Raw genomic sequence first — 23,671 nt, forward strand, 5'->3', positions numbered from 1 at the left:
TATTTTAATTTCTAACATTACATAGCAACACAAACACAACACAAATGTTGAGAGAGGACACTTAGTAATCATGGAGGGCTCAGGTGGGACCTTCTTATTAACTTTCCCACACTGGGACCCAAAAAGGCACAACTTTACCAAAATCCAAAACTTTAAACCAAATCTGGGCATGTAGCTCAGGGACAGAGAGCTTGCCAACATGTGCAAGGCCCGGGTTCCATCCCCAGCCCTGGGAAGAAAAGTTTAAACCAAAACTAAACCCACTTCTAAAAACCAGACAGAGCTAAGTATGCTAGAACATGCATCGTGTCCAGAATCAGGGGGCACAGGGGTTCCCAGGTAAGAGAAGCCCGAGAGGCAGAATGGACGTCTGGGGACCTGAGCAAGTGATGCTTCCCAGGTAACTCAGACAACCAGAACCAAGAACTCTTGCTCAGGCCAAGCTGCTGATGTGGCAGCTTGGGAAGTGGAGACAGATGCAGTGTTTAGGGACACCTTTGAGCTACTGTACCTCTCTCCCACCCCTACCTGCCCCCAAGCGAACCAGCCCATCCTGAGTCAGAGATTTGCCATCACTTCCTCTCACAGCTGCACCCATCCCAGAAGGCCTTTGCCAGCCTTCAGGTCCTAGCTGGTATCTCAACTCTAGGAACTTCCTCTGACCCAAAGGATCTCATGCCTGCAGCTTAGTGACAGCCTTCAGTGTCCCCAGGCACACACAGGCCACACAGGCCATGGCCCTTTAGTGAGATTTAGGAAAACTTGAGCATTGTGATACCAGCGAGTCTTCCCTCACCAGCAGGAAGGCTTCTAAAACGCCCGTGTAGATGGCTAGCTCTTAATATGATGCCTGTGTAGACACCTACTACCTCCTGACATACCACCCTAGTCCCTGCAGAATGACAACGACTGGGAGAGCCGATACACTATCAGTATTGCCATGTCCAGTATGGTTTAGGATGGGTGGAGAGACTAGGAATCCACAGAAAGGGTCCCTGCCCCAGAGGGCATAGGGAAGGGGAGCAGAAGGGCAGTTGGGGCACTAACTGACCTCTACTGAGAGGAGGCAGCCAGAGAGGCAGCTGTTTACAAAGACTCCTTTAACTCTCTGATTTTACTGTGTGCATCCCTTTATGTATTTTGCCAAGGAGTCTCAATCCCCGGCAGCTATGTGGGAACCTGTAACAGAAAACCCTCTCCTTCATTTGGGAGGGGTGGGACTAGGTCAGCTGGGTGGAGCAAAAGTCTCTACACTGTGGGGAAGTGCAGGAACTTTCCACACTGCCTCCACCCTACATGAGCCAGTGCCATAAGAGAAAGGAAAGCTGAGCCAGCCTCCTGCTACATGCAAAAATGGGTTCCAGACCTTGAGAAATCAAAGACTTGGTTCTGATGAAGGACCGGCCTCTCTTCACAGCGGCTTTGGTCTTCTCCAGCCCATCTTTGGTACCCTCCTTGGCTGCCTTCATGAGCTTTTGCATCTGGAAAACAGAAGCCAATGAGGAAGGGGCTATGATGACTCTGCACAATGCCACCTGCTGTTACTTTAAAAGAATACTGTCAAGTAGTGTGGTGGAAACATTACCTGGAATGAGCTTTTCAATTTGGGAGAGGCTCCTTGGTTATTGTCAGTGTATAAGTGTTTGTGGTTCTGAGATACTTCTGATATATTTTTTTTCTTTCTGGTTTTTGTAGCTGTTAAAAGAAGAGCCCCTCCTTCACATGGTTCCAAACCTTCCTGCTACATCCAACTTTTATTTTTAAAAGTTGCAAAATCTTCCAAACACAGGGAGGTTTGTAGAGTGCCAGGCAGTCGTGTGCCCCTAATCCAAGATAAGAAGAGTTAACAGCACACTCACTTCAGTTAAGCTTTTGGGTGTTCTCTACAGGAGTCCTTCCTGTCACATCCCAGGTCTATACATAGTTGTTCAGAGGGACAACAAAGGGTCAGGGATACAGCGTGAGCTGACACTGGCCCAAGTGGGAAGAAGACAGCCAATCCCTCTGTAGGGATAGAAGTCAGAAAGACAACAACCCCTGTGGGTTGAGTTCACTGGGCCTGGTTTCCTCCAGCCAGGGCTATGATTTAACATTCAAATATAAGCCACAGGTGCCCAAGAGTGGCCTTGGCACACGTTGGCATCTCGTTTCTTACTCTTTTAAACAGTTGGTATTGCAGGCATTGGCAGTAGACACTGAGTGTCCTTTCAGAGAAAACCCAAGAGGTTTGCGAAGAAACAAGCCAGCATCCCTCACGGTGACCTCTTAGCAAGCCTGCCAGAAGGCTCAGCAGGCTGCCATGGCAACCAAACCTGCAGCTTGTGCCCTGCTACCTACCCTTGATCACTTCACACAGGGGACAGGAGTCCTTACTGGCAGTCTTTGGGGAGTACACACTACAGCCCCCTCCTTCCCAATGCTGACACTGCTGCTTTCTATTCAATGACAATTCAACATAGCTCTAATCGACCCCGATCTACACTTCCAACCCAGCACCCCAACTCCGACTTCTATCCCTTTTATTACCCTTCTTTCCTGTAACAGTAAAAACTGTAAAGGGACTCTTGTCCCCCATCCTAATTCCTGTGCCCCTCAGCCCCATACATGACCATCATCTGCTGTATGTTAATGGCTAGTCTTTTTAGTTCACTACAGGTGAACTACAAGGACCTTTCTAGGCCCTGCTCCACCATGCCCCAACTATGGGCAGCTGCACCTCGGCCCCACCTGACCAGGCTAATGAAGCAGAGCAATGTGGACTGGGGGCAGAAGGGGACACTTTAGACCCCAAAGCACACCTCCATGTTAGGTAGATAAGATTAATTCTGGGAGGCAAGGAGACTCGCCCCAGGCTCAACCTGAAGGCAGGGCTCTTACTGTTCATGCCCCTAGCACTTGCTCACATCTCTGGATCTGTCACTCAGCAACACCCATACATTTCTAAGCTGGACTGAGCTGTCCTCATGCAGCATGCTACCCCAACTAGCAGAGAGCCCGTGGCTCCCAGGAAAACCCCGGAGTTAGCTCTAGCCGGTGGATCTGTCTCAGTCCTCTCACTGGCCTGCAGGGAACTGGATGCTGGCCAAAGAGTGACATGACTCCTGGGGAGCAACTCTGCTTCAGAATGCTGAGGAGTGGGGCCACCACTGCCCAGAGAACATCTAGTTTTAGGGTAATACATCTAACACATTGGATAAATATCCTAGGGCCAAAGGGATGGGGAGTCAGTGAAGGTTACTTGACAGTGCCCTTTTAAAATGCATCTCAATGGACTAAGTAAGATATGCAAACCCAGTAGTTCTCAAACTTCTGGCCTAGGAGCCCCTTAAACTTTACAATCATGTCTGTGTTTTTGAGCAGTGCCAGAAATGGAGCCCAGGGCCTTGGGCTTGCTTTACTTCACTCGGTTCTTAAAGACCACTGAATTCCCTAACAGCTTTCATTTATATTTTATTAATCTATAGCAACAGTAGCAAAGCTAAAACTTATATTGATGTTTACCTGAAAGATAATAAATCTAATTGCATTTTATTTTCAATAACATAATTGTGAGAAATGATTCTCTTTCCCAAAACAAAATTGGTCTTTAGTTTTGCATGTTGGGGAACCTCCCAGCCACTGATGACGCCACATGGAGTGATGTCATACATGGCAAGCTCCTGGAAACTGCCTCCCTTCACTTGTGACAGAACAAGTCCAGAGATCGTTACCGACGGCCCTGGAAATGCCCGAGTGACCCGGGAGCCCTGGGCCATACTTTGAGAACCACCCTTCAGTCTGAGATGCACATGCCGCCTGCCGTGTGCACCGCATGGTTGCTCGCACGGCACATTGCAGAGGGTAAGGAGGAGCCACACTACCTTCCGCTCCTGCCTGTGCTTTGCCTGCGGCACCTCCATGGCTCCCACCGTACTGGCCACCAAGCCTCTCATCTTTTCCTCACAGTGCGCCTTAAAGCGGGTTAGGTCATGAGAGAGCTGTGGCACAAAGAGATATGCTTTTCAGAACAGGCTCTGTGTGTCCCCAGAGGCTATCCTGCATGGAGGATGCCACACCTTCTTGCTGCAGGCCACAGCGTGAGCTGTGAGTGAGACATGCAGGAAGGATACATGCTCCTTCCACCAGGGGGCTGCATATGCCCAGGGGAAGAGCAAAGCCAATAAATGTACAGAGAGGTCTGTGGAAGATCATTTGGTTACATCTTGAGGAGACAAGGTTTCACACAGCATACAAGGGGAGGAACCTGGTATTCAGGGTCATGCTAGAGCGCAGCTGCTGTAGGGAAGACAGTCTCCGTGCTAACATAACACTCTGACTGATGGGTTGGCTGGGTGTGCTGAACCATTCATCCTACAGTCACCACCATCTCCAACACACACAGCCGGCCAGATGCTTCTCCCCTGGGGGTAATGTCTCATGTCAACCAGGACAAGGACACTTTAAATAATGTTTAATAGAAATTAGATACTACTTCAACTACTCCGTTTTATACTCTGGTAGCTTTAAAAACATGACTCCTTAAATCTAGAAAGCCAATTCTCCCTGCACTTGTGTGTTAGACAGGCTTACCCCACGAGGACCCCTGTTCGCAGCCCCCATCCTCCCAGCAGGAGAAGTGGGCTCTGTGTTCCTTCCTTAACCCTTCACACTCACAGGCCATCTCCCATTGGCATCTCTAGTGCTTCCCATATCGAGAAAAGGCTACTTAGGTGAGCTGGCATTTCCGGAGGCTTGACAGTACTCAAGGTCCACCTTGAGTACAAGAAGAACAGCCCCATTGGCACTGCCAAAGTAGATGCCATCTTCCCAAGTCAGTCGAGAAGACAGGCCTGAGTGCTTGTTGCCACACAGGTTCGTAGGCACCCTGGATGCCCCCCCCCCACTGGGTTACGTTTTAAGGACCTTGGATTAGGTTGGGGACATCTAATAACTGCTCTATGCAGACAACTGTCACCTTGTCATTAGCTCCCCTGGCTGAAATTGCAGATCCATCCTGGACAGATCCCAACTGCACTCATGATCACAAAAAAAGACCCTAGTTCCTGGAGAAAGCCTGGCTGCAAGCCGGCAGGCACTATTGTCCATGGGGCTGAAATACGTTAGAGGAAATGACAGTTCTCTGGTGACAACTTGCAAAAGTACAGTGACACAGAAATTTGGGCACAATCACAGCCTCTGGCTGCTGGAGTCACTTCAGGAAGCCAGGCAGGTAAGGGAGCTTATGGCTCACTGTTACAAACACAGGCACCAGGTCTCAGATGAGGACCTCATGTGGGCTGCCTGTTAACCTCACACAGGAAGTGTTCAGACACCACCATGACTGTTCACACCACCATGACTGTTCACACGGTCAATAGACCCTTACACCTTGCCATAGGCAACACCACTAATAGGGGTTACACATAGGACCAACAAACCCTTCTACACCTGGCCATAGGGAACCCCACCAACAAGAGTATGTGACCCTGCCAGTCACAGAGGACCCCAATACAGAGTTCACCTCAAAAAGCTGTGGCCAGAGCCAGTGCCATCCTCAGTCAAATATTCACTCTTAAAGGCTTCCAAGTTCCTCCCTGGACTGTCACCTCAGAAGTTTAATGCCAAAAAATAAAGGTTCTCTCTAGGGAAAAATGGTCCAGGGTGGCTGAAGCCTCATGGTTCACCGCTGCTTCTCAGCCCTTAGTTTTCATGTCATCCAGCTCAAGTGCAGTTGTTCACTGGCAGGGCAGTGTGGGAGCAAAACAGAACTGTGCCTGTCCTGTCCAAAGGGACCCGACCAACTGACTCTGTGCACAAGGACTGCAACTGCCGAGACTGCATCAATTTAGTGCCCACTGGTATGTCTATTCCCTTTTAACCTTGTCTTTTTGAGAAAAGGTCTTTCTCTGCAGCTATGGTCGTCCTGGTAACACACTCGAGGCTGGCCTTAAACTTCCAGCAATCCTCCTACTTGAACCTCCCTAGTGCTGGGATTACACTTTTGCCAACACACGGCTTTTACTGCTTTCTTAGAGTCCAGGTGGTGAGCCTGTTTAGGATGGCAGAAGTGACTTTACAAGGGCGTAACAACAGGATCCTTCTGTGCTTCCAGCTAAAAGACTACTTCAGTGATACCCTATGCTCCTCAAACTGCACATCGATGCCTGAGAAATAATCACATAAGTGCGTGACTCAAAACACATTTCCCAGTCCCATTCCCAAGAAAGCGGAACATTGTCCATCACACTGACTGAGGACATACTTGCTTTTTGTGGCTGCTGCGCAGGAAGGACCTGGGGATTCCATTCTTGCACTCTGAGTCACTTTGCTCCTCATAGCTTTCAAATTCACTGGAACTCCACCCGTACTCCAGGGAGCTGTTCCCACCTTCGTCTCCATTCTCCACATCATCATAAATCATTTCATCTATGTGCACAGACCAAGGTGAAATTAGATTAAATCTGAGTTCGTGAGCTTGCTGAGTTACCTTGTCACCCACAGTCCAGATGGAGGCTGGCCAGCACTGTTCAGGAACAATGCAGACGTCACTAAGGGCACTAGCTCTCAGAACCTCCTCCATGTGGGCAGTGACTGGAATCTGAAGATGCTCTGCGGGTGCTTCTGGTATGTCACTATAGCACTGGCATCCTAGGGACCCAGCCGACTACAGGAAATAGCATAATATACAAAATAATGTGCTAGCCATCATGGGCTTTGCACAAAGGGAGAGCTTCCTTTGTATATGGAACATACAAAGATTAGATAGACAGGCAATAAGCAGTGAGAAAGGCAGGCAGAGACATGGAGCTGACACCTGATGGATGGGGGACCTTAGGGTGATAAACAGCTCTCTACATAGAGACTGGCTATGTAAGCTGGGACACAAGTGAGGCCCACTTCTCCCGCACAGTGGAGGGCCTTCTCCCTCGGATGCTGAGCAGCCTGGCTAGCACACTGGGGCAGGGCCTCTGCATTTGAGTGAAACACCTGATTTAGGAACCTGAATGGTCAGAATTGTAATCTCACTTTCTTAACCATATCAAAGTTATTGATTTCAAGTTATGACTTTTACAAATAGGTGCTGCAGTCGCTTCCACCGAGCCAATCTTTCCTTCCCCTGCTCTGCTTCTCTCTCGAATCTGTCACCAGAGTCTGTCTCTGCCACTTGTCAGACAAAGCTTTGGTTTCTCCTGACACATCTTAGGCATTCTGGCTTCTGTTTCACACTTTCCCCTGGTCATGTGTCCTTTCTGCCACCCTCTGCTACTGTCCTCCAAGGAGCTGGGCTGGGGCTCACTACCCTTCAATGAATTTTGGATATAGGCCATTATCTCAATAACTTTATTGTTGGAAATCTGTCCTGAGAGTTTTTAAGATTACTAAAGTCAAAATGTGCTGTGATTTTCCGTCTCGCCTCATCTTAGATGGTTTTGAAGATAATGGTACAATTATTTTTGTAGAGTGATTTTAAATCTCTAAATATTTGTTATTTATTCACTCATTGTAAGCCTGGGAATTGGACCTAGGGCCTTGAACATTCTGCCACTGCACTATATATTCCCACACCTTTATCTTTTTATTATTGGGTTACACTAGTTGCCCAGCATTCTTTGAACCCATTCTGTAGGCTGGACTGGCCTTAACTCACCTAAGCTCAGGTTGGGCCTGAACTTGCAATCCACCTGCCTCAGCCTCCAGAGTTGCTAGGATGACAGCTGAACATCACCAGGTTCAATACTTTGTACTATTTTTATCCTTTTAAAAATTATTGCCAGCGCCGGGCATTGGTGGCACATGCCTTTAATCCCAGCACTCGGGAGACATAGGCAGGTGGATCTCTGTGAGTTCGAGGCCAGCCTGGTCTCCAGAGCGAGTGCCAGGATAGGCTCCAAAGCTACACAGAGAAACCCTGTCTCGAAAAACAAAAACAAAAACAAACAAACAAAAAATTATGGCCAGGCGGTGGTGGTGCATGTCTTTAATCCCAGCACTTGGGCAGCAGAGGCAGGTGGATCTCTGTTGAGTTTGAGGCCAGCCTGGTCTACAAAGCAAGTTCCAGGACAGCCAGGGCTACACAGAGAAACCCTGTCTCGAAAAACAAAAACAAACAAACAAAACCAAAAAAAGTTCACTTTTTAAATAAGTTTTATTGGACTATGTGGTAGTTTAATGTCAGCTTGATACAAGCCAGAGTCATTTGGGAAAAAGGAAGCTCAACTGAGAAAATGCCCCCACCAGATTGGCTCATAGGCAAGCTTGTAGGACATTTTCTTGACTGGCAATTGATGTGGGAGGGCCCAGCTCACTGTGAGCAATGCCACCCCCAGGCTTGTGGTCATGGGTGCTACAAGAAAGCAGGCTGAGCAAGCCACGAAGGCAAGTCAGGAAGCAGCTCTCCTCCATGATCTCTGCTCCAGGTTCCTGCCCTGTCTGTCCTCACTGACAGAAAATGACCTTCGAGTTATAAACTGAAATAAACCCTTTCCTCCCCAAGTTGCTTTGGGTCATGGTATTTTTATCACAGCAACAGAAACCCTAACTAAGACAGTTTATCAAAAGACATTTGCATAACACCTTTTTGGTATTTGTTAATGCTTTCATGGAAGCATAGTGCATAATTTTAAAGCATCACATGGATTTTTGCTAAAACACTTGGAAACTGTATCTTCAAAGCTGTCTTTAAGCCAGTCATGCTAGCATTCTATAGCCATTGACTTTGCAGCCAGCACCCATAGATAGTGGAGAAGGCTTTGTTAACATCTCACATTCCAGTTACACAAGAAACCTGTTTCTGGACACACCTTAGATGTTACTTTCTGTATGCATATGGAGCCTGCCCTGAGAGGCCACTCTGTCCCTCTAATAATACCACAAGACAGGACACCTAATTGTGTTAGTTACACTGGCTAATAACGCTGGCTAGTGTAACACCTAATAGGCTGTTAGTTAGCCTGGTTACCACCATACTTCCTTTCCACAAGTTTGCTTCCACATTGTCCGTGTCCTTACAGGCAGCTGCATCCGGTTTATATTAACTATACATGTCAATATTTGAACTCACTCTGCAAGCTTTCCTCATGCTGTGTGTCATTTTCTTCTTCATTCATAAGTCCTTGCTTTCAACCAGATTGGTTTACGAGTTAAATGATACATTGCTATGCTCTCAGGTGCTGCTCATTAAATACACACTGAACCTTTCACAACCAAGCAAAACCACAAACCACAAAAAAACCAACAACAACAACAAAAACAGCCACTATGCTGCCGGTGCAGAGGTGCCCAGCCCCCATTACAGCAACCACAGCTCTGAGAGCCAGCCCACCTGTAAACCCATCAGCACTGTCAGCTGCCTCAACTGGGCCTGTGGTTCACCACAGGTCTGCCTGCAGCCATGCTCAGGGCCCTCCTGCTGCCTACTGCTTCCTTCTGCTTTCATGTCCTCTCCCTGGAGTGTGACAGTGCTGCTCCAGTCTGTGAGGACAAACCCAAGCTTCTGGCTGCCGTGGCATGTTGAAAAGACTGTGCTTGTGTGGATGTGGGAGCCGCAGCAGCGCCTCCCTCTTCCAACCACCCAGTGGCCTAACATCCTTGTCCCACAGCACACAGTAGCTCATCTGTTTCTTCTGCTGCTTTGAGACTGTCACAGCGATCTGGCACCCTGGGGTCTCAATTTACATCTGCCAAGTTCTAGATCAGCTTTCCATGAACCTTGCTTCAGGCTTGTATCTCTAAGATCTGACAGTGTATGCTTTCCTTTAGATCTAGAAAACTGTAACCTGCCTCAGCCCTTCCCCGTTTCTATAACTTCTTAGATGCATGCTAGGACATCTTAGCTTCGGTGTTTCAAGCCTTTGCTCCTATTTTTCCTATCTTTTGCTCTTTGTGCATCAAGTGCTGTGAGCAAGCATTCCAACCCCCACACACCGCACAAGGTAAGCACTGAAACCAGGAAGACAGAAAACAGGCATGTTGGACCCAGGGGGCTGCAAACCCACAAGCTACTTTTGCACCCAAAACAAAAGACTGCTAAACTGGACCTAAAACTCCAGTCCAGACAAGATCAAACCTGGTTCAGAGTCTGAGTTCTCCCTTGGAACGTCATCATAAATTGCTTCCTCTGGATCTGCAATAGAAGGGAAGATATGTTAAACTGACCAGAACCAATGAGTGTGATGTTATAAACATCCCAATGGTTAGCGTGGAGGGATGGCCGGCTGTGTCTCAGAGAGGAGAACCACTCTGAATGAGTTGAGCATCATCTCAAAACACTAAAGATGCAAAATACGACCAACAGGGGAGTTCACAATTTCCAGGCCCACTTGTGCTGTTTTACAATGTGTTTCTGCATGGCTCTCTGGAACAGGTTTGAGCTTGTGGGGTTTAGAACACAAAGGAGTTCCACAAAGCCTTAGGAATAAAAGGAGTATCCATTGTTGCCTTATCAGTGGGGAACCCACGAACTACACTGATGGCTCCATAGTATTTTCACCCTGGAGGTGAGAAGTTACCTGTGCCAGTAACACATAAAATGCACAGGGCCGTTTCCCACCCAGTGTTATGGGGACATGAGTGTTCTGTGATTAAGTTTCCTTAACAAGAGTGTGTGTGTGTGTGTGTGTGTGTGTGTGTGTGTGTGTGTGTGTGTGTGTAGGGAGGTGTTGTAAATGTAATACACTATATAAGATGGTCACATTGGATCACCAATGACATTGAAACTGGTTTGAATATCAAAGTGCCTTATGTGGGCATATGCTTCATATATGCTTCACAAAAACCCTTTTGAAGTTGATTTTCCGAAGTATTTGTGTTATCATTTCTGTGGAAGAACACCCAACCACATTTCCATACTGAAAACCATGGGAGACAGTGTATAAATGAACTGTCCCCCGAGTGTAGCATGGTTACTCATCACCATGAGGAGCAAGTCCAGAAACTGCAATTCTGGAGCTGTGGTGGCAGCTGGCACACTACCACCACCTAAGCAACTGTGGCCACAATAAAGATTTCCCCTCCTGAGACAGGGCTGGGTAGTGCAGGCCCTACGGTTGTTTTTAAGCAGTTAAATTGTTTAGGTTTGGGGTGGGCAGAAGAAACATGGACACCATGTACATAACAAGATGTTTATGGGTTCTTGTGATGGTTCTGAATCAGCAGCCCCCAAAGGGCCATCACAACCACCCTAGAACATGTGTCAGAATCACAGTTAAAACCAAACCAAACTTTCCAAAAGACACTTGAACAGTTGAGGCAACTATGGTAGTCTGACCTTTTAGCCAATCATACAACAGTTACACAGAAATTATGAGCTACCAGGTAATAAAAGGCATATTCTTTACTTCCTTAAAAATCAAAGAAACAAACGACTGGCTAAAAATATCTCAGCTTCTTAAAGCAACTGTGGAACCCAAGACCTGTATGTCACCGTGAGCACTGCCACCAACAAAGACAGTCCGGAGGCAATCCAAGAAGCATCGATGGTGTCTCAATGCAGAAGAGCTGATAATGGGCGGTGGGTCAGAGCGTTAGCTCCCTCCCCATCATACTGTGAAACCAGACTGTACCAGGAAGAAACGGGGGCGGTGCTTGGTGCAGAGCTGTGACTACACAGGGCAAAAGGCCACTTCAGAGTCCGGGACACACACACACACACACACACACACACACACACACACACACGACTGCTCTACATAAGCTTTTGTTAGTACTCAAGTAAATAAGAGCATTTTAAAGCTCCTGATCTGGTCTCAGCCAGGAAAGGACACCCACCACCATCTTTTGTCAAGACCTAGGCGCTCAGGGGCGGGGATGCAGGCCAGGATCAGTGGTACTTACTCTCCATCCAAGCTGTGTTGGCAGGGTCAGCTGCCCATCGGGTCAGGGCATTGCCTTCTTGGCTGCCTTGATCACCACTGGAAGTAAAGACATCATGAATTGAGATCACAGAGAAGCATACCAGTCATGGGGGACAGAATGACCTAGAGTATTGATGTGTGTACACACTGTTATGTTTCTTGTAGGTCATCCCAGACACAACTACAAGAATTCCAAGTTCAAGTTTATAGACATAACTCTATCAGTGATCACACACACACAGCAGTGTCAGAAGTGTTTTCTATACAACCTGAAGGTCACCCATGAAGCCACCTGACTGTGCAAGGCCCCTGTTCTCTTTCTCCAGAACAGGTTTGTAGGAGGAAAATTCCAGGACCACAGAACTATCTATACCCCCAGGGGGATAGTCACAGGCTGACAGGCACTTGGAATTCTGTCTTACACTATATGAAGCTACTGTGACACTTCCTACAGAGATTGACAGAAAGGGATTCACTGGACACATGAATTGTCACTGTGAGGTCTCAACATGTTGACAGAAGGGTAGCAGGGTGACAGACCCCAAGACATCCACCTCCTGCTGGGACAGTTACAAAGGCAACCGCCCAGAAGTACAGAAGAATTCGAGGGGAATGAAGAGTCAAGAAATAGGGTGACTATGCAGAAATACACAGAGGTCTCCAAAAAGCCAATACAAGCAGCAAAGAGAAGGGTCACTGAAGAAGCAACCCAGCCTGTCAGGGCAGGGCCATACAACTGAGGCCCCTGCCTGCACCATCCCTTGGTTGTTAGAAGTTCGAAGGAAATGTGCAAGTAGTAAGATCCCAAAAGAGGTGTCAGGGTGAAGGTTGGTGAAGGTCTTCACTGACACCCCCTTCTCTGGGAGTGACACACTCCACAGACAGCTCATACCAGACAGCATCGGAACCTGTAGGAACCACTATTTCCTACTGAGGCCATACCAAGTGCCCATGCTAAGTGAAGGAGTGACTCCTGTCTCCTAAGAATGGCAGAACTCTTGGACCAGAGCCTAGCATAATCATCGTTAGAGGGACCAGAGAGACTTCATCCAGCAACTGATGGGAGCATGTGAAGATTCCCACAGCCAAGTATTTGGAGGAGCTTACAGAGTCCTACGGAGAAGGGGGAGGAAGGCCTGGAGGAACCAGAGGGGGTCAAGAATTAGAAGAATACAGCCCACAGAAACAATTTGACTAGGACTTAAGTGGGCTCACGGAGATCAAGGAGCCTGCATGGGTCTCACCTAAGTCCTCTGCACATAAGCTATGGTTGTGTAGTTTGCTGTTCTTGTGGAATCCCTAACAGTGGGAGTGGGGACTGTCTCTGACTCTTCTGCATGTTTTGGGGGCCCTTTTCCTCCTACTGGGTTGCCTCGTCCAGCCTTGGTGTGAGAATATATGCCTGGTCTTATTGTAGCTTGCCAAGCTTATTTGGGTGATGTCCCTGAGAGGCCTGTTCTTTGCTGAGGGAAGGGGATAGTGGGGGTGGATCTGGGGGAAAGGTGAGGTGGTAGGGAGAGACCAGGGGATGGAGAGGGAGGAGAAACTGCAGTTAGTATGTAATATATGAGAAAAGAATAAATTAAAAAAGGAAGAACAAAAGAATGGTAGAATTCTCATGTGCTACTCTGAAGGGCAGGCAATTAAAAACTTGGTAAGTGCTCACACTATAATGCTCTATTTAACATATTCAATATTTTTTTGGATCAGGGTTAACTATGGCAGAAGAGCAGAAAGTGAGACCACGGAGGGTGTGCATGCATGTATGCACAGGACAGAGGCAGGAACTGGTCCTGTGCTTGGTAATGGGGAAGGGGGCAGCAGACAGGTATGTCCACAGGGCACAGTTAGGAAATGATCCATGTTTTGTGGGATGGTGGGGGATGAGGCACCCTACAGCAGACATCCGAACATGTGCACACAGAACAGAAATGGTTCTTCACTGACCAGAGGGATGGACTACATGGAAGGGAGGGGACCTTCCACTTCCAATGACATCTGAACAGTCATTTTTCTCCTGATTTTTGTTGGTGGTGGTATGTGTATACATGTGCATATATTTGTGTTTAGGTGCAGATGAATGCTGTGTGTGGAGAGCACCCATTGACACTGGCTGTCTTCTATCACATACTACTGTACTTTATGTGAGAGTACGTCTTACCTGGCACTCACCGATTCAGCTAGACAGGCTGGCCAGCAAGCCCAGGGGATTCTCCTGTCTCCACTTTCCCAGGGCTAGGGTTACAGTTCTGTGTCCTGCACCTGGTTTTTATGCTGGTACTGGGAGTTGAACTCTTGTCCTCACACTTGTGTGGCAAGCACTTCACTGACTAAGCCATCTCCCCAGTCCTGATTTTGGTTTGGGGAAACAGTATCTCACTATGCAGCCTAGTCTAGAACTCACCATTGTTCTGTCTCAGCCTCCATGGTGGAACTAACTACTAATTCGAATCACATACAGAACTGCCGTTTCGGAAAAACGGTCTCTGTGGGCCTGCTTTGTGCCACTCCCACGAGATAAAGTGTCCTCGGCATGTGACTGTTTCTCTCCAGAAATTCCAGTGATTTCTAGGATTTCAAGTTCAGGATCCTTTAATCCTTAATAACTAAAGGGAAGGCACAGTGTGTTAAGACCTGCTGCAGTCACCCAGGGGTCACATGGCCTGATGAATGAGAGAAGACACAGCTGGTCACCATGTCACAGCTGGTACTGATGCTGCAGAGAGACCGGAATACTTTGAGGCTGTGGCTCCTGGGAGGGCCTAGAAGCAGGTACAACCCATGACGTTAGTACCCAGAGGGTCAAGGCAGTGCCCTCCTGCAGTTCAGATGGCGGGAGAGTCCAGTGGGGTGAGCCCAGCACTTAACATAAGGGCACAGACACAGAAGACCTAGGGTTAGCAGAGGTACCTGTTCGGAAGGTCCTCGGAGCTTAGGGAATTGCACTGCCCATCTCCCGAAACTTCTGCTGCTTCTGCCAAGAGAAAAGATGGACAGTGGTTAGCACCTGACAAAATGTTTCCACAGCTGACTTTTAATCCTTAAATGGCTTCATGTTTCTTTCTCACCCACAACAGTTCAGCTCTTACATAAAATGTGCTCATGACAGGATCATGACAGAATGTGAGGTACCAGGTCTGTGACACAGACTAAATGCAAAAGCACATGATACATAGGACTGGAGGGAGGAAGCACAAGCCATGTCAGGCTTGGATACAGTGTCCCCGGGGGGCTCATGCACTGAAGTCACGGCTCCCAGATTGAAGCGATCCAGTCACTGAGGGGTGAGTGACACCATAAAGGCACTGACACCAAAAGTTAACCACCAATGGGGTCATAATTTGATGGCATTACTGGAAAGTGATGAAGACCTTTGGAGGTGGAGCCTAGTCTGAGAAAGCAGGCCACAGGGTGGCAATGCCCTGGGGGGCATCTTCTCAAGGCCTCTGTCTCTAATGGCTTCCTGGCCGCCATGATGGAAGTGTCTTTGTTCCATTTATGCTCCTCCACCACTCTATGATGTTCTGCGTGCAGCCCGTGACCATGGGATGAACCCTGGAAAGCCAGGAGCCCATCATTCTCCTCTTTAAAGCTAACGCAGCACTCGCAGTTCTGAGTTTTTATGACGTCACTACTTGATTTACAACAGGGGCACCTGGCAAACCCAAATGACAGTGGACAGAGGGGCTATGACGTGATAAACCAAACTTCCTCCTCACACAAGCAAGCTATGTCCAGGCACTCTCAGGTCAGACTGGCAGTTTCCTCCCATTTCTGACTCACACAGACACATATTCCCCTGGACCTTACAGGATGCTACCAACGATTTCCCATGCCCGTTGCACTGTTCTGTGCAAGCAAGAACCTGCTTCTAGGAAGTAGGGTGAAAAGTGGGCCCTCCAAGACACAGGCAAGGGACCAGGTGCAGGAAGTGGGGCACCTGGGTTCTCTGGCCAGCAGAGGGCTGGCAGTGATCAGAGCTCTTCTCCAGGACTGGCTCTCCCCAGGTGGCCAGGCCTGAGCTCCAGCTGGGCTGCCAGCTCTGGGTGAGATGCGGGATCTTGAGGATATGGGTCCTGGGTAAGTTTTGTGGAACACAGCAGCCCCTCCTCTAGGGTAGGACATGGTTACCCGAAGTCCAGAGGCCAGCATCTTGGAACTCAGTCCCTCACCAAATCATTTCTGCTGAGTACTTCCTTCTCCCATCTCATGGGTCTCTACTTTCCAGGAACACTGTCAGGATGCCCAAAGTGAGACATTCTTCTCACAGTTGGGGAGGCTCAGAGGCAGAATTCTGATTTACAGTTATGTGGAAAATTCACCAGGGGGTTCTTTCCTTTACAGTCAGTAACTGAGAAAACAATCTTTAGAGACAACTGAGCTCTGAATACTGGAAACAACAGAAGGTTCTAAAGAGTAATACTTCCTGCCAAAACCAACCATAAATTTTAAGGCTAGACCACGACCTACAGTGCCTACCCCTGCCTAACAGAGCAGGAGCTGTCTAAAACTGACGGTCTTTGCAGTCAAAGAAAATGTGTTTATACGCCAAGCATGTGCTACAGCTACTTGGGGCAGCTGAGGCAGGGGGATCATGAGTTCTTGACTATCGAGGGTATAGAGTGAATTCAAGGCCAACATGGGCAACTTAGTGAGACCTGGTCTCAAAACAAGAAGTCAAAAAGGGCTGTGAGCGTGGCTCACTGGCAGACTGCTTGCCTGGCATGCACAAGGCTCCAGGCTCAAACTCAATACTGAGGGGGAAAGGAAAAATCTATCATTCTAAAGTGATGAATAACTCAATACCATTTAAAGTGCCTTATTTAAAAAATATTTCATCATGATTTTCAGCAATCTATTCTGCTTATGCATTTATGTATTTGTTTGTTTTGCTTTGTATAAGCACTAAGTCCCAGAACTTAAGGACAAGGTGTGCATGTTTGTCTTTTGGCCCTTTACCCCAGAGAGGATTAGAGACTCTGTTCTGAGGTGCACAGATTAGGAGATGATGGGACACATTCTAGAACAGTGATGGAGAGTACAGTTCTAGAGTAAAGGCCACATAAGCTCTCCCTGGTGTGCAGAGTCCAGAGGTTCCAGAACACACAGCTGCCTCCGAGTTGTCCCTTCACTGGCCCTTGAACTGTTATAAGAAGGATTAGCTTGGGCTCATTTTCCAAGTGCCCTGTCTCTGTGTGAAGCTTAGGGTCACGCACCTTCCTCTTCTACAGACTCGGCTCGGATGATGACTGGACTGGAGTAGGCAGGCAGCAGCAATGGCAGGTTAGACGGGACAGCATAGCCACAGGGCACAGGCACAGAGTAACCACTAGGCACACGAAGGCCCACCCCTTCCTCCTCTGTGTTTGCATCTGGAGATGGTGGCTGGTCCTCCTGGAATGGTGTGATGTCAATGACAGAATATGGGTTCACTCTCGTTGGGACTGCAAGTTTCGCAGGCTCAGCCTCGGGGGCAGGCTCAGCTTCAGTTCCATTTCCTAGAGGACAGAGACAAGTTAGCAAACAAGGTGTAAAGGATGTGTGTGGTCCCCATGGCTATAGCAAGGACATGGGAACCCTGCACCCATCACTGTTGTCAGGACCCCCAGCATTCCTAGATCACCACAGGAAGCTGTGAGACCCAGGCCCATGTGGTACATTTTGGGATGGGGCTCTGGCCTCACTCCTGGGCACAGATGGAAGAGACTCTGCCCAGAGGCTCCAGGTACAGCGTACCGAACAAGAAGAACCACATGGAGAGATTTGGCTGGGGACAGAGGAGGTGGATGCTGGTCCTCAACCAGCGGCCACGGCTGCATGCAAGCATTCTGTCTGGCTAATGAGCCAAAGTCCCAGATCTACCCCCACACTTGAAAAACACGAACTCAGACAAGGCAATCCATCCCAGTTCATGAACAGTGATAAAATGGCAAGTAGCGTCTATTAGAAAATAGCAGATTTTTGTCTCTAAAACACAAGTGGAGGATTAGAGCAACAAGAATAAAAACTGAGGGAAAATGATACAAAAAAAAAAAAATCAGCCAAAGCTGCATATAGTTCATTCATCGGATCACATAGACTCCTCTGGCCTCCAAAACTGTCCTTGTCATGATTTGCACTTGAAGTCCACCCCCACCCCAAGGCTTACAGGCTGAAGGCTTGGTCCCCAGCAGGTGGCGCTATGAGGGGGTGAATGGATCTTGGTAACCCTTTCATGGGCGCCAATCTGAATAGGGACACTGAAAGGTGGAACCTGGCTGGAGGGAGGGGGTACTGGAGTTGTACATGCACGTCTTTCAAGGGGCTATCTTGCCTCCTCAGCTTTCCTCCCTGAGTCTTGCTCTGCTTCTGGAGTAGCATCATGAGAGGAGCTCTGCTTTGCTCTCCTACACTACGGACCCAGACCCTCTGTGTGTGGACCCACACAAAGCTCATATTCAAACCTCGGGGAATTTTGCTGTTACAGGGATGGAAACTACCAGAGCTCTTGTGAGCACAGAGAGGCCAGGGCGCCTTCTGCAGGACCCAGCGCAGTGTGGTTGTGTGACTGACCTGCAGGGGAGGTGGTCTCGCCTGCAGCGCCTGCTTCAGCACCTGTGGCCTCACGGGCCGACGGGGCTTGCCGATCTGCTTCGGGGACTTCGTCTCCACTATCAAAGTCAAATAATTCTCCCTCTTCCTCTTCATTGTTATTGGTGTCATATTTCACTTCATTTTCTGAAGATTAAAATAGCATAAATCACAATGCTGACATTTGCTTCCAGGACGGCATCTGTACCTCCCTGGGCAGGACAAACTCAGGAGAAGCAGCAGGAGAGGTGGAGAGCCTGAGCCCAGTCCCTGGGGAAGCGGCTGGCAGCATCACTAGAGATGGCAACGGGACTTTGGATCATAGCTATGATGTCCCTTGGCAGGCACTTTACCGAAAAGGTGGAAAAACAAAAAAACAAAAAACAAAAAAACAGAGGGAGAGGAGAAGAGGAAAAACAGCATCACAGCATCTGAAGTATGTGCTGTGACTCAGGATCTAGGAAAATCTGCTCTCCTTGCCACACTAACACAAAGTAAAGAGAGGAGGTCTTGATTTACTAACAGATGCTCTATCCACCGGACAAGCCCGTTGTCTTGATCTTCACAATGACACGCCTCACACCATCCCCTGGCAAAATGGAGTGGCATGTAATTTTTAACCCCACAATTAGAATGGTTCCAGACTGCTCTTTTGGCGGGGGTGGGGAAAGAAAGCACTGCTGAAATAAACACATTTTACATCACGTAGGGTTTCTCAGGGCGGGGTGTAGTTTAGCAGCAGACACCTTGCCTAGCACTGGAACTGTTCTGGATTCCACCCCAGCACTGTCTTCCTCTCTGAGGTATGGGGTAGCACATCTCCTTGATGAAACACAATCGCACACAGTTATAGGGACACCCAACAAACCAGCTAGTAGACTGGAGAATATATTGTAACCCATAAAGGTAGCGTGTATGGAAGAGAATCGCAGGCAAGTCTTGGCAGTTCTTGTGTAGCCTTCGCCCGAGGCAGTGAGACATGTGACTGAGGCTGAGCTGTAAGCCAGAGAGAACTTGCCCTGCAATGAAAGAATTCAAATGGGGTAAGGTATGTCGATGATGCCACCCTCTGCCTCGGCCTCTGATTTGCAGGAGAAGTGGGAAAAGGGAGAAAGAGATGGAGATGCCAGCTTTTACAGACAGTGGGATGAAGGGAAGTCCAAGTGGCATCTTTTCCTGAAGAGTCTTCCCTGGGGTCCAAAGTCTTGGGAACCCACAGGTAGAATCAGACAGCAAAGGACAGAGTGAGACAGAAGCACTAATAGCCTCTGATCTGGTTTTCAATATAGAGGAAGAAGAAAATCTTCAATGATGGGAGCCTAATAACGGCACAGACAGCAAACCATGAAAATCAGGCAACACTCTGCACCTGAATAGCTTCAGTTGGCAAAGACTTTCAAGCTAGGATCCTTTAAGAGCATGGCTTTCGAGGCTGTGTGAGACGGTAGTGGATGGGATCAAGGTGAGTGTGGTGTGGTGGAAGCAGAGAAAACTAGAGACAAGACCACTCACCCCTCAGAAACAGAAGCTGGGTGTCCTGAGGCAATATGAGGGAAATCGGTCCTGGGTGGAATGGCTCATGGGCTGTTGGTTATTGCTAGCTGAGGTTCCTGTTAGTATCACGGACTGGGAGACAACAAAGAAGGGTTAAGTGTGAATGGAGCAACCAGTCACAAGAATGGCAGTGTTGGAGTTAATAGGACTGTGTTCGCAGGAGAGTTAAGAAAGAAGTTGATTCAGCATGGGGACTAGCATAAGGCTTCACTGGCCTTGCAGAACCTCGCACTGGGGTCGGAGAGGCTCCAGCAGGTCTGAATGACGCAGACTGGCATGTAAATCGGGTTCGTAAAGCACTGAAGAAAGAAACGAGGAACAAGCAGACAAGTGGGTCTGTCCAGGTCACCCCGAGGCAAGTGTGCCATGATTGTATTAAGCCAGAGTTTCCAGGGGGAAAAAATCATCAGGAAGCTGAAAGCTGTGCTAGTGAGCTTCTGGAAGGCATATGAGCTTCAACAGAAGTCTGAAGAAGGAATAAATGACAAAACACTACCGCTTCACCTACAGGTGGAGTGTTATCCCCACCACCAAAGTTTTGTGTTGTGCATTTCTCCCCTGCAGGGCAGTAAACTGGGGAGGGGGGTGGAAATTGCTCATCCAACCTGGGGCCCTTTTAGCCGCCAAGTGGGGCTGATGGAAAGGTAAGCATGCCAACGCTGGCCTGCAGCCCACCAGAACCAGGGAGCCCATTCCAACAGCTGGCACAGCTGGACAACACTGGCCTAACCAAGACCATCAATAGTGGGGGCTTGTTCAGTGACCCCCAGGGCAGCAACAGAGCTCCAGGATGAGGAGCCCGGATGGCTAGAGATGATTACAGAGGTCTAGAAGAGGTAATGTGTCCCAGCCACACTGTACTCCACATTGTTCTCCACATAAAACAATGGAGTTAAGTGATGCAGTCACATGCTACACTAGACCTTACTTACTGAGGTTCCCTTTTCAGTACCACCTTCACAGTCCCAGACCATTTGGCACTCACTTGAAAAGACCCTCTGAAGGGTCTTTTCAAGAGATTTTTTTTGGGGAGACTAGGTTTCTCTGTGGCTTTGGAGGTTGTCCTGGAACTAGCTCTTGTAGACCAGGCTGGCTTCGAACTCACAGAGATCCACCTGCCTCTGCCTTCTGAGTGCTGGGATTAAAGGCGTGCATCACCACCGCCTGGCTCACATACTCACTGTCATGTTGCAACCCAGTGGTCTGAAAGGAGTGAAGCTGTTCCTGATCAAAGCTATTTCACATAATAATCCCCATCCCTCCCTCACACTCTCTCATCTCCTCCTCACTCCACATGACTGATAGATCTGCCTCTCTGTACTCTCTCTCTCTCTCTCTCTCTCTCTCTCTCTCTCTCTCTCTCTCTCTGTCTCTGTGTGTGTGTGTGTGTGTGTGTGTGTGTGTGTGTGTGTGTGTGTGTGTGTGTGTGTGTGTGTGTGTGATCCAGTGAGCTTCATTAGGTTGCATACCACTGAAGAAAATCAAACCTCTCTCCCCCACTAGCAATTGTTAGTGCCTATAAATGCTCATGGAGAGAGGTGTTGGAACGGAACTTGTTTTCATATCCTATGCATCCTGGGTGTAGAAAACCCCAGCAGGTGTAGCTTTTAGCCTGAACCTTCACCCACATGGGGGGGTGTCCCCCCTTGTAGTGGCAGTGTCACTGCCTTTGCACTGGAATCTTCTATCTACCCAGCTCACTACCTTGCTCTTTCATGGTATCTCCAGGTCTTAGATGCTTCTTGGAAATGGCTGTATGCATGTTCTTTGTGACTCCCATGTGTCACCACATAGGCCCAGAGCTCGCATGCAGCAGACAGAGTGGGACAGGAGGGCCAGAGCCAAGTGTAAGACAAAGGTAAGCCCCTTTCAGTCCATACCTGCAGTGTACTGGACACACGGAGGAATGGCCAGCCTCATGTGGTTAAGCTGCCTCATGGCCACAGCTCACTCTAAACTTCAGATCTTGCCCCCCTTCTCCATCTACAGGGTGGGTACCAGTGTCCCTGACACACAGTCTTCAAAAGAAACCAACCAACGGTTCCTTTTTGTGTCTCTATCAACTGAGCAGATAGAAGGCAGCTTAGCCTTGAGCTGCCCACAGGGGAAGGAAGCAGGAACAACACTGCCCCAGTCCACTCCCAGTGCTCAAGAGGTTGCCAGTTCCTGAGGGAACATGACTGGAAGGCAGAGTTTATTCCCAAATGTGGGCTACGCATCACCTCAGGTGTGACCCACACTGGATCAAGCCAAAGAAACCTCATGGAATCCAAGATGCCGATCACATGCTGGGACATAGGCTGCTAGCTCACTGGCACCCAGGTACACTGCCAAACCACAGGCACAAAGCTCAAAGCTCAGGCCCCATCTATACAGCAATATGAACCTTTTCTTTCTTGCCCCATGCCAAGCAGTAGCGATTTAGTGATTCTGGAAGCTGGAGTCCTCCATCAGAACCCTGAGGACTACCAGATGAAAGGACACCTCTAAGGAAGCAGATCCCTACCTGCAGGGGCAGGAGGTGAAGGCTCTTCTTGGTCCATGCTCAGCCTCACCTCCTTTCTCCACGCTTGGCTGGCATCAGGGGACAGGAGCCACTGCAAGCAGAAACATTGTCCATCAAGTTGGCATAAAAAACTTTCCCAGGAGACACCAGTCGGGGCTTTCTAGCAACAACCTGCAACAAGGAAAGAGATCACTGTCACTCTCAGCTGTGATGACAGAACTTAACCATCTATTAGTTGCAAATCTCCCTAGGACGGACAACCCAGTGCAAAGCAAACAAAGGGTTCTCAGTGTGCTGGACTTCACCTTGAACCACAGCCAGGAAATTTGTTTTGGAACCCGAGGCCCTGGCCAGAGCCCTCTCAACTGACACCACAGCAGGTCTTTGCTAGATTTCACACCATGTTCTAAGGGGAGAAGTCAACACATAAACCAAACAGTGTCTCCTCTTCCTTCAGACAAAACCTTAGTAGTGTTAACTGACGTGACCAGCGCGGAAACTGCAACTACATTCAACACTTTGCAAGGCTGCTTACTGACCACAACACAATGACTATGGAGAATTGGAGTACTCCCAAGTCCAGAGCCCAATTATCTTGGGCTATTTTAGCCCTTAAGAAGCCATTTGCTGCCCCACCTCCACCCCGTGTGTGACCTACCACCCTTGTGACTGTTAGATAAATATAGAACAGACCCTGTGGTGGCTTGAATGAAAATGTCTTCCATAGACTCATAGGGAGTAGTGGCCTTGCTGGAGCAGGTGTGGCCTTGTTAAAGAAGTGTGGCATGGGGGCTGGACTTTGAAGTTTCAGAAGCTCAAGCCAGGCCCAGTGTCACTCTCTCTCTTCCTGCTGCCTGCAGATCCAGATGCAGAATGTTCCAGCTACTTCTCCAGCACCATGTCTGCCTGCACGCCACCATGATGAGAATGGACCGAACCTCTAAAAGTGTAAGCCAGCCCCAATTAAATGTTTTCCTTTATGAGAGTTGCCACGGACATGGGGTCTTGTCACAGCAACAGAACACTGACTAAGACAGACTCCTAGCCTCCACCACCCCAAAGATTAAGAATGCCATCAGACAGCACCAGAGGCCTAGAGCAGCTTTCTCTACTGTGCTAGAACTCACCCACCTGGGGTAACCAAGTGCCTTCATTCATAACTTCCTTTGTTGTTGCTATAACACAGGTCTTGCTACCACAGAGACACAAA

General features: G+C 48.6%; 1 protein-coding gene across 18 annotated transcripts in view; it reads right to left on the reverse strand.

Moving 5' to 3' along the window:
• Arhgef10 (Rho guanine nucleotide exchange factor 10) overlaps positions 1 to 23,671 on the reverse strand; it is a 99,442-nt gene that overhangs the window by 56,212 nt on the left and 19,559 nt on the right. For 8 of the 18 annotated variants that reach the window (XR_003479613.2, XM_027387761.2, XM_027387762.2 and 5 more), the window contains 9 exons: positions 22,462 to 22,552; positions 18,384 to 18,548; positions 17,048 to 17,329; positions 14,742 to 14,805; positions 11,812 to 11,888; positions 10,046 to 10,102; positions 6,242 to 6,405; positions 3,861 to 3,977; positions 1,367 to 1,481 (listed from right to left, as the gene is read on the reverse strand). Coding sequence is in view for 17 of the 18 variants with exons in the window: in XM_027387763.2 (XP_027243564.1) it covers positions 1,367 to 1,481; positions 3,861 to 3,977; positions 6,242 to 6,405; positions 10,046 to 10,102; positions 11,812 to 11,888; positions 14,742 to 14,805; positions 17,048 to 17,329; positions 18,384 to 18,548; positions 22,462 to 22,552 (1,132 nt within the window). In the remaining variant the exon portion in view is untranslated. Of the gene's footprint in view, positions 1 to 1,366; positions 1,482 to 3,860; positions 3,978 to 6,241; positions 6,406 to 10,045; positions 10,103 to 11,811; positions 11,889 to 14,741; positions 14,806 to 17,047; positions 17,330 to 18,383; positions 18,549 to 22,461; positions 22,633 to 23,671 lie in introns of all 18 variants that reach the window. The other 10 variants (XM_027387758.2, XM_027387757.2, XM_027387759.2 and 7 more) reach the window with 4 other exon arrangements.

Source organism: Cricetulus griseus, assembly GCF_003668045.3.
Source record: "Cricetulus griseus strain 17A/GY chromosome 1 unlocalized genomic scaffold, alternate assembly CriGri-PICRH-1.0 chr1_1, whole genome shotgun sequence".
Classification (NCBI taxonomy): Eukaryota; Metazoa; Chordata; class Mammalia; order Rodentia; family Cricetidae; genus Cricetulus; species Cricetulus griseus.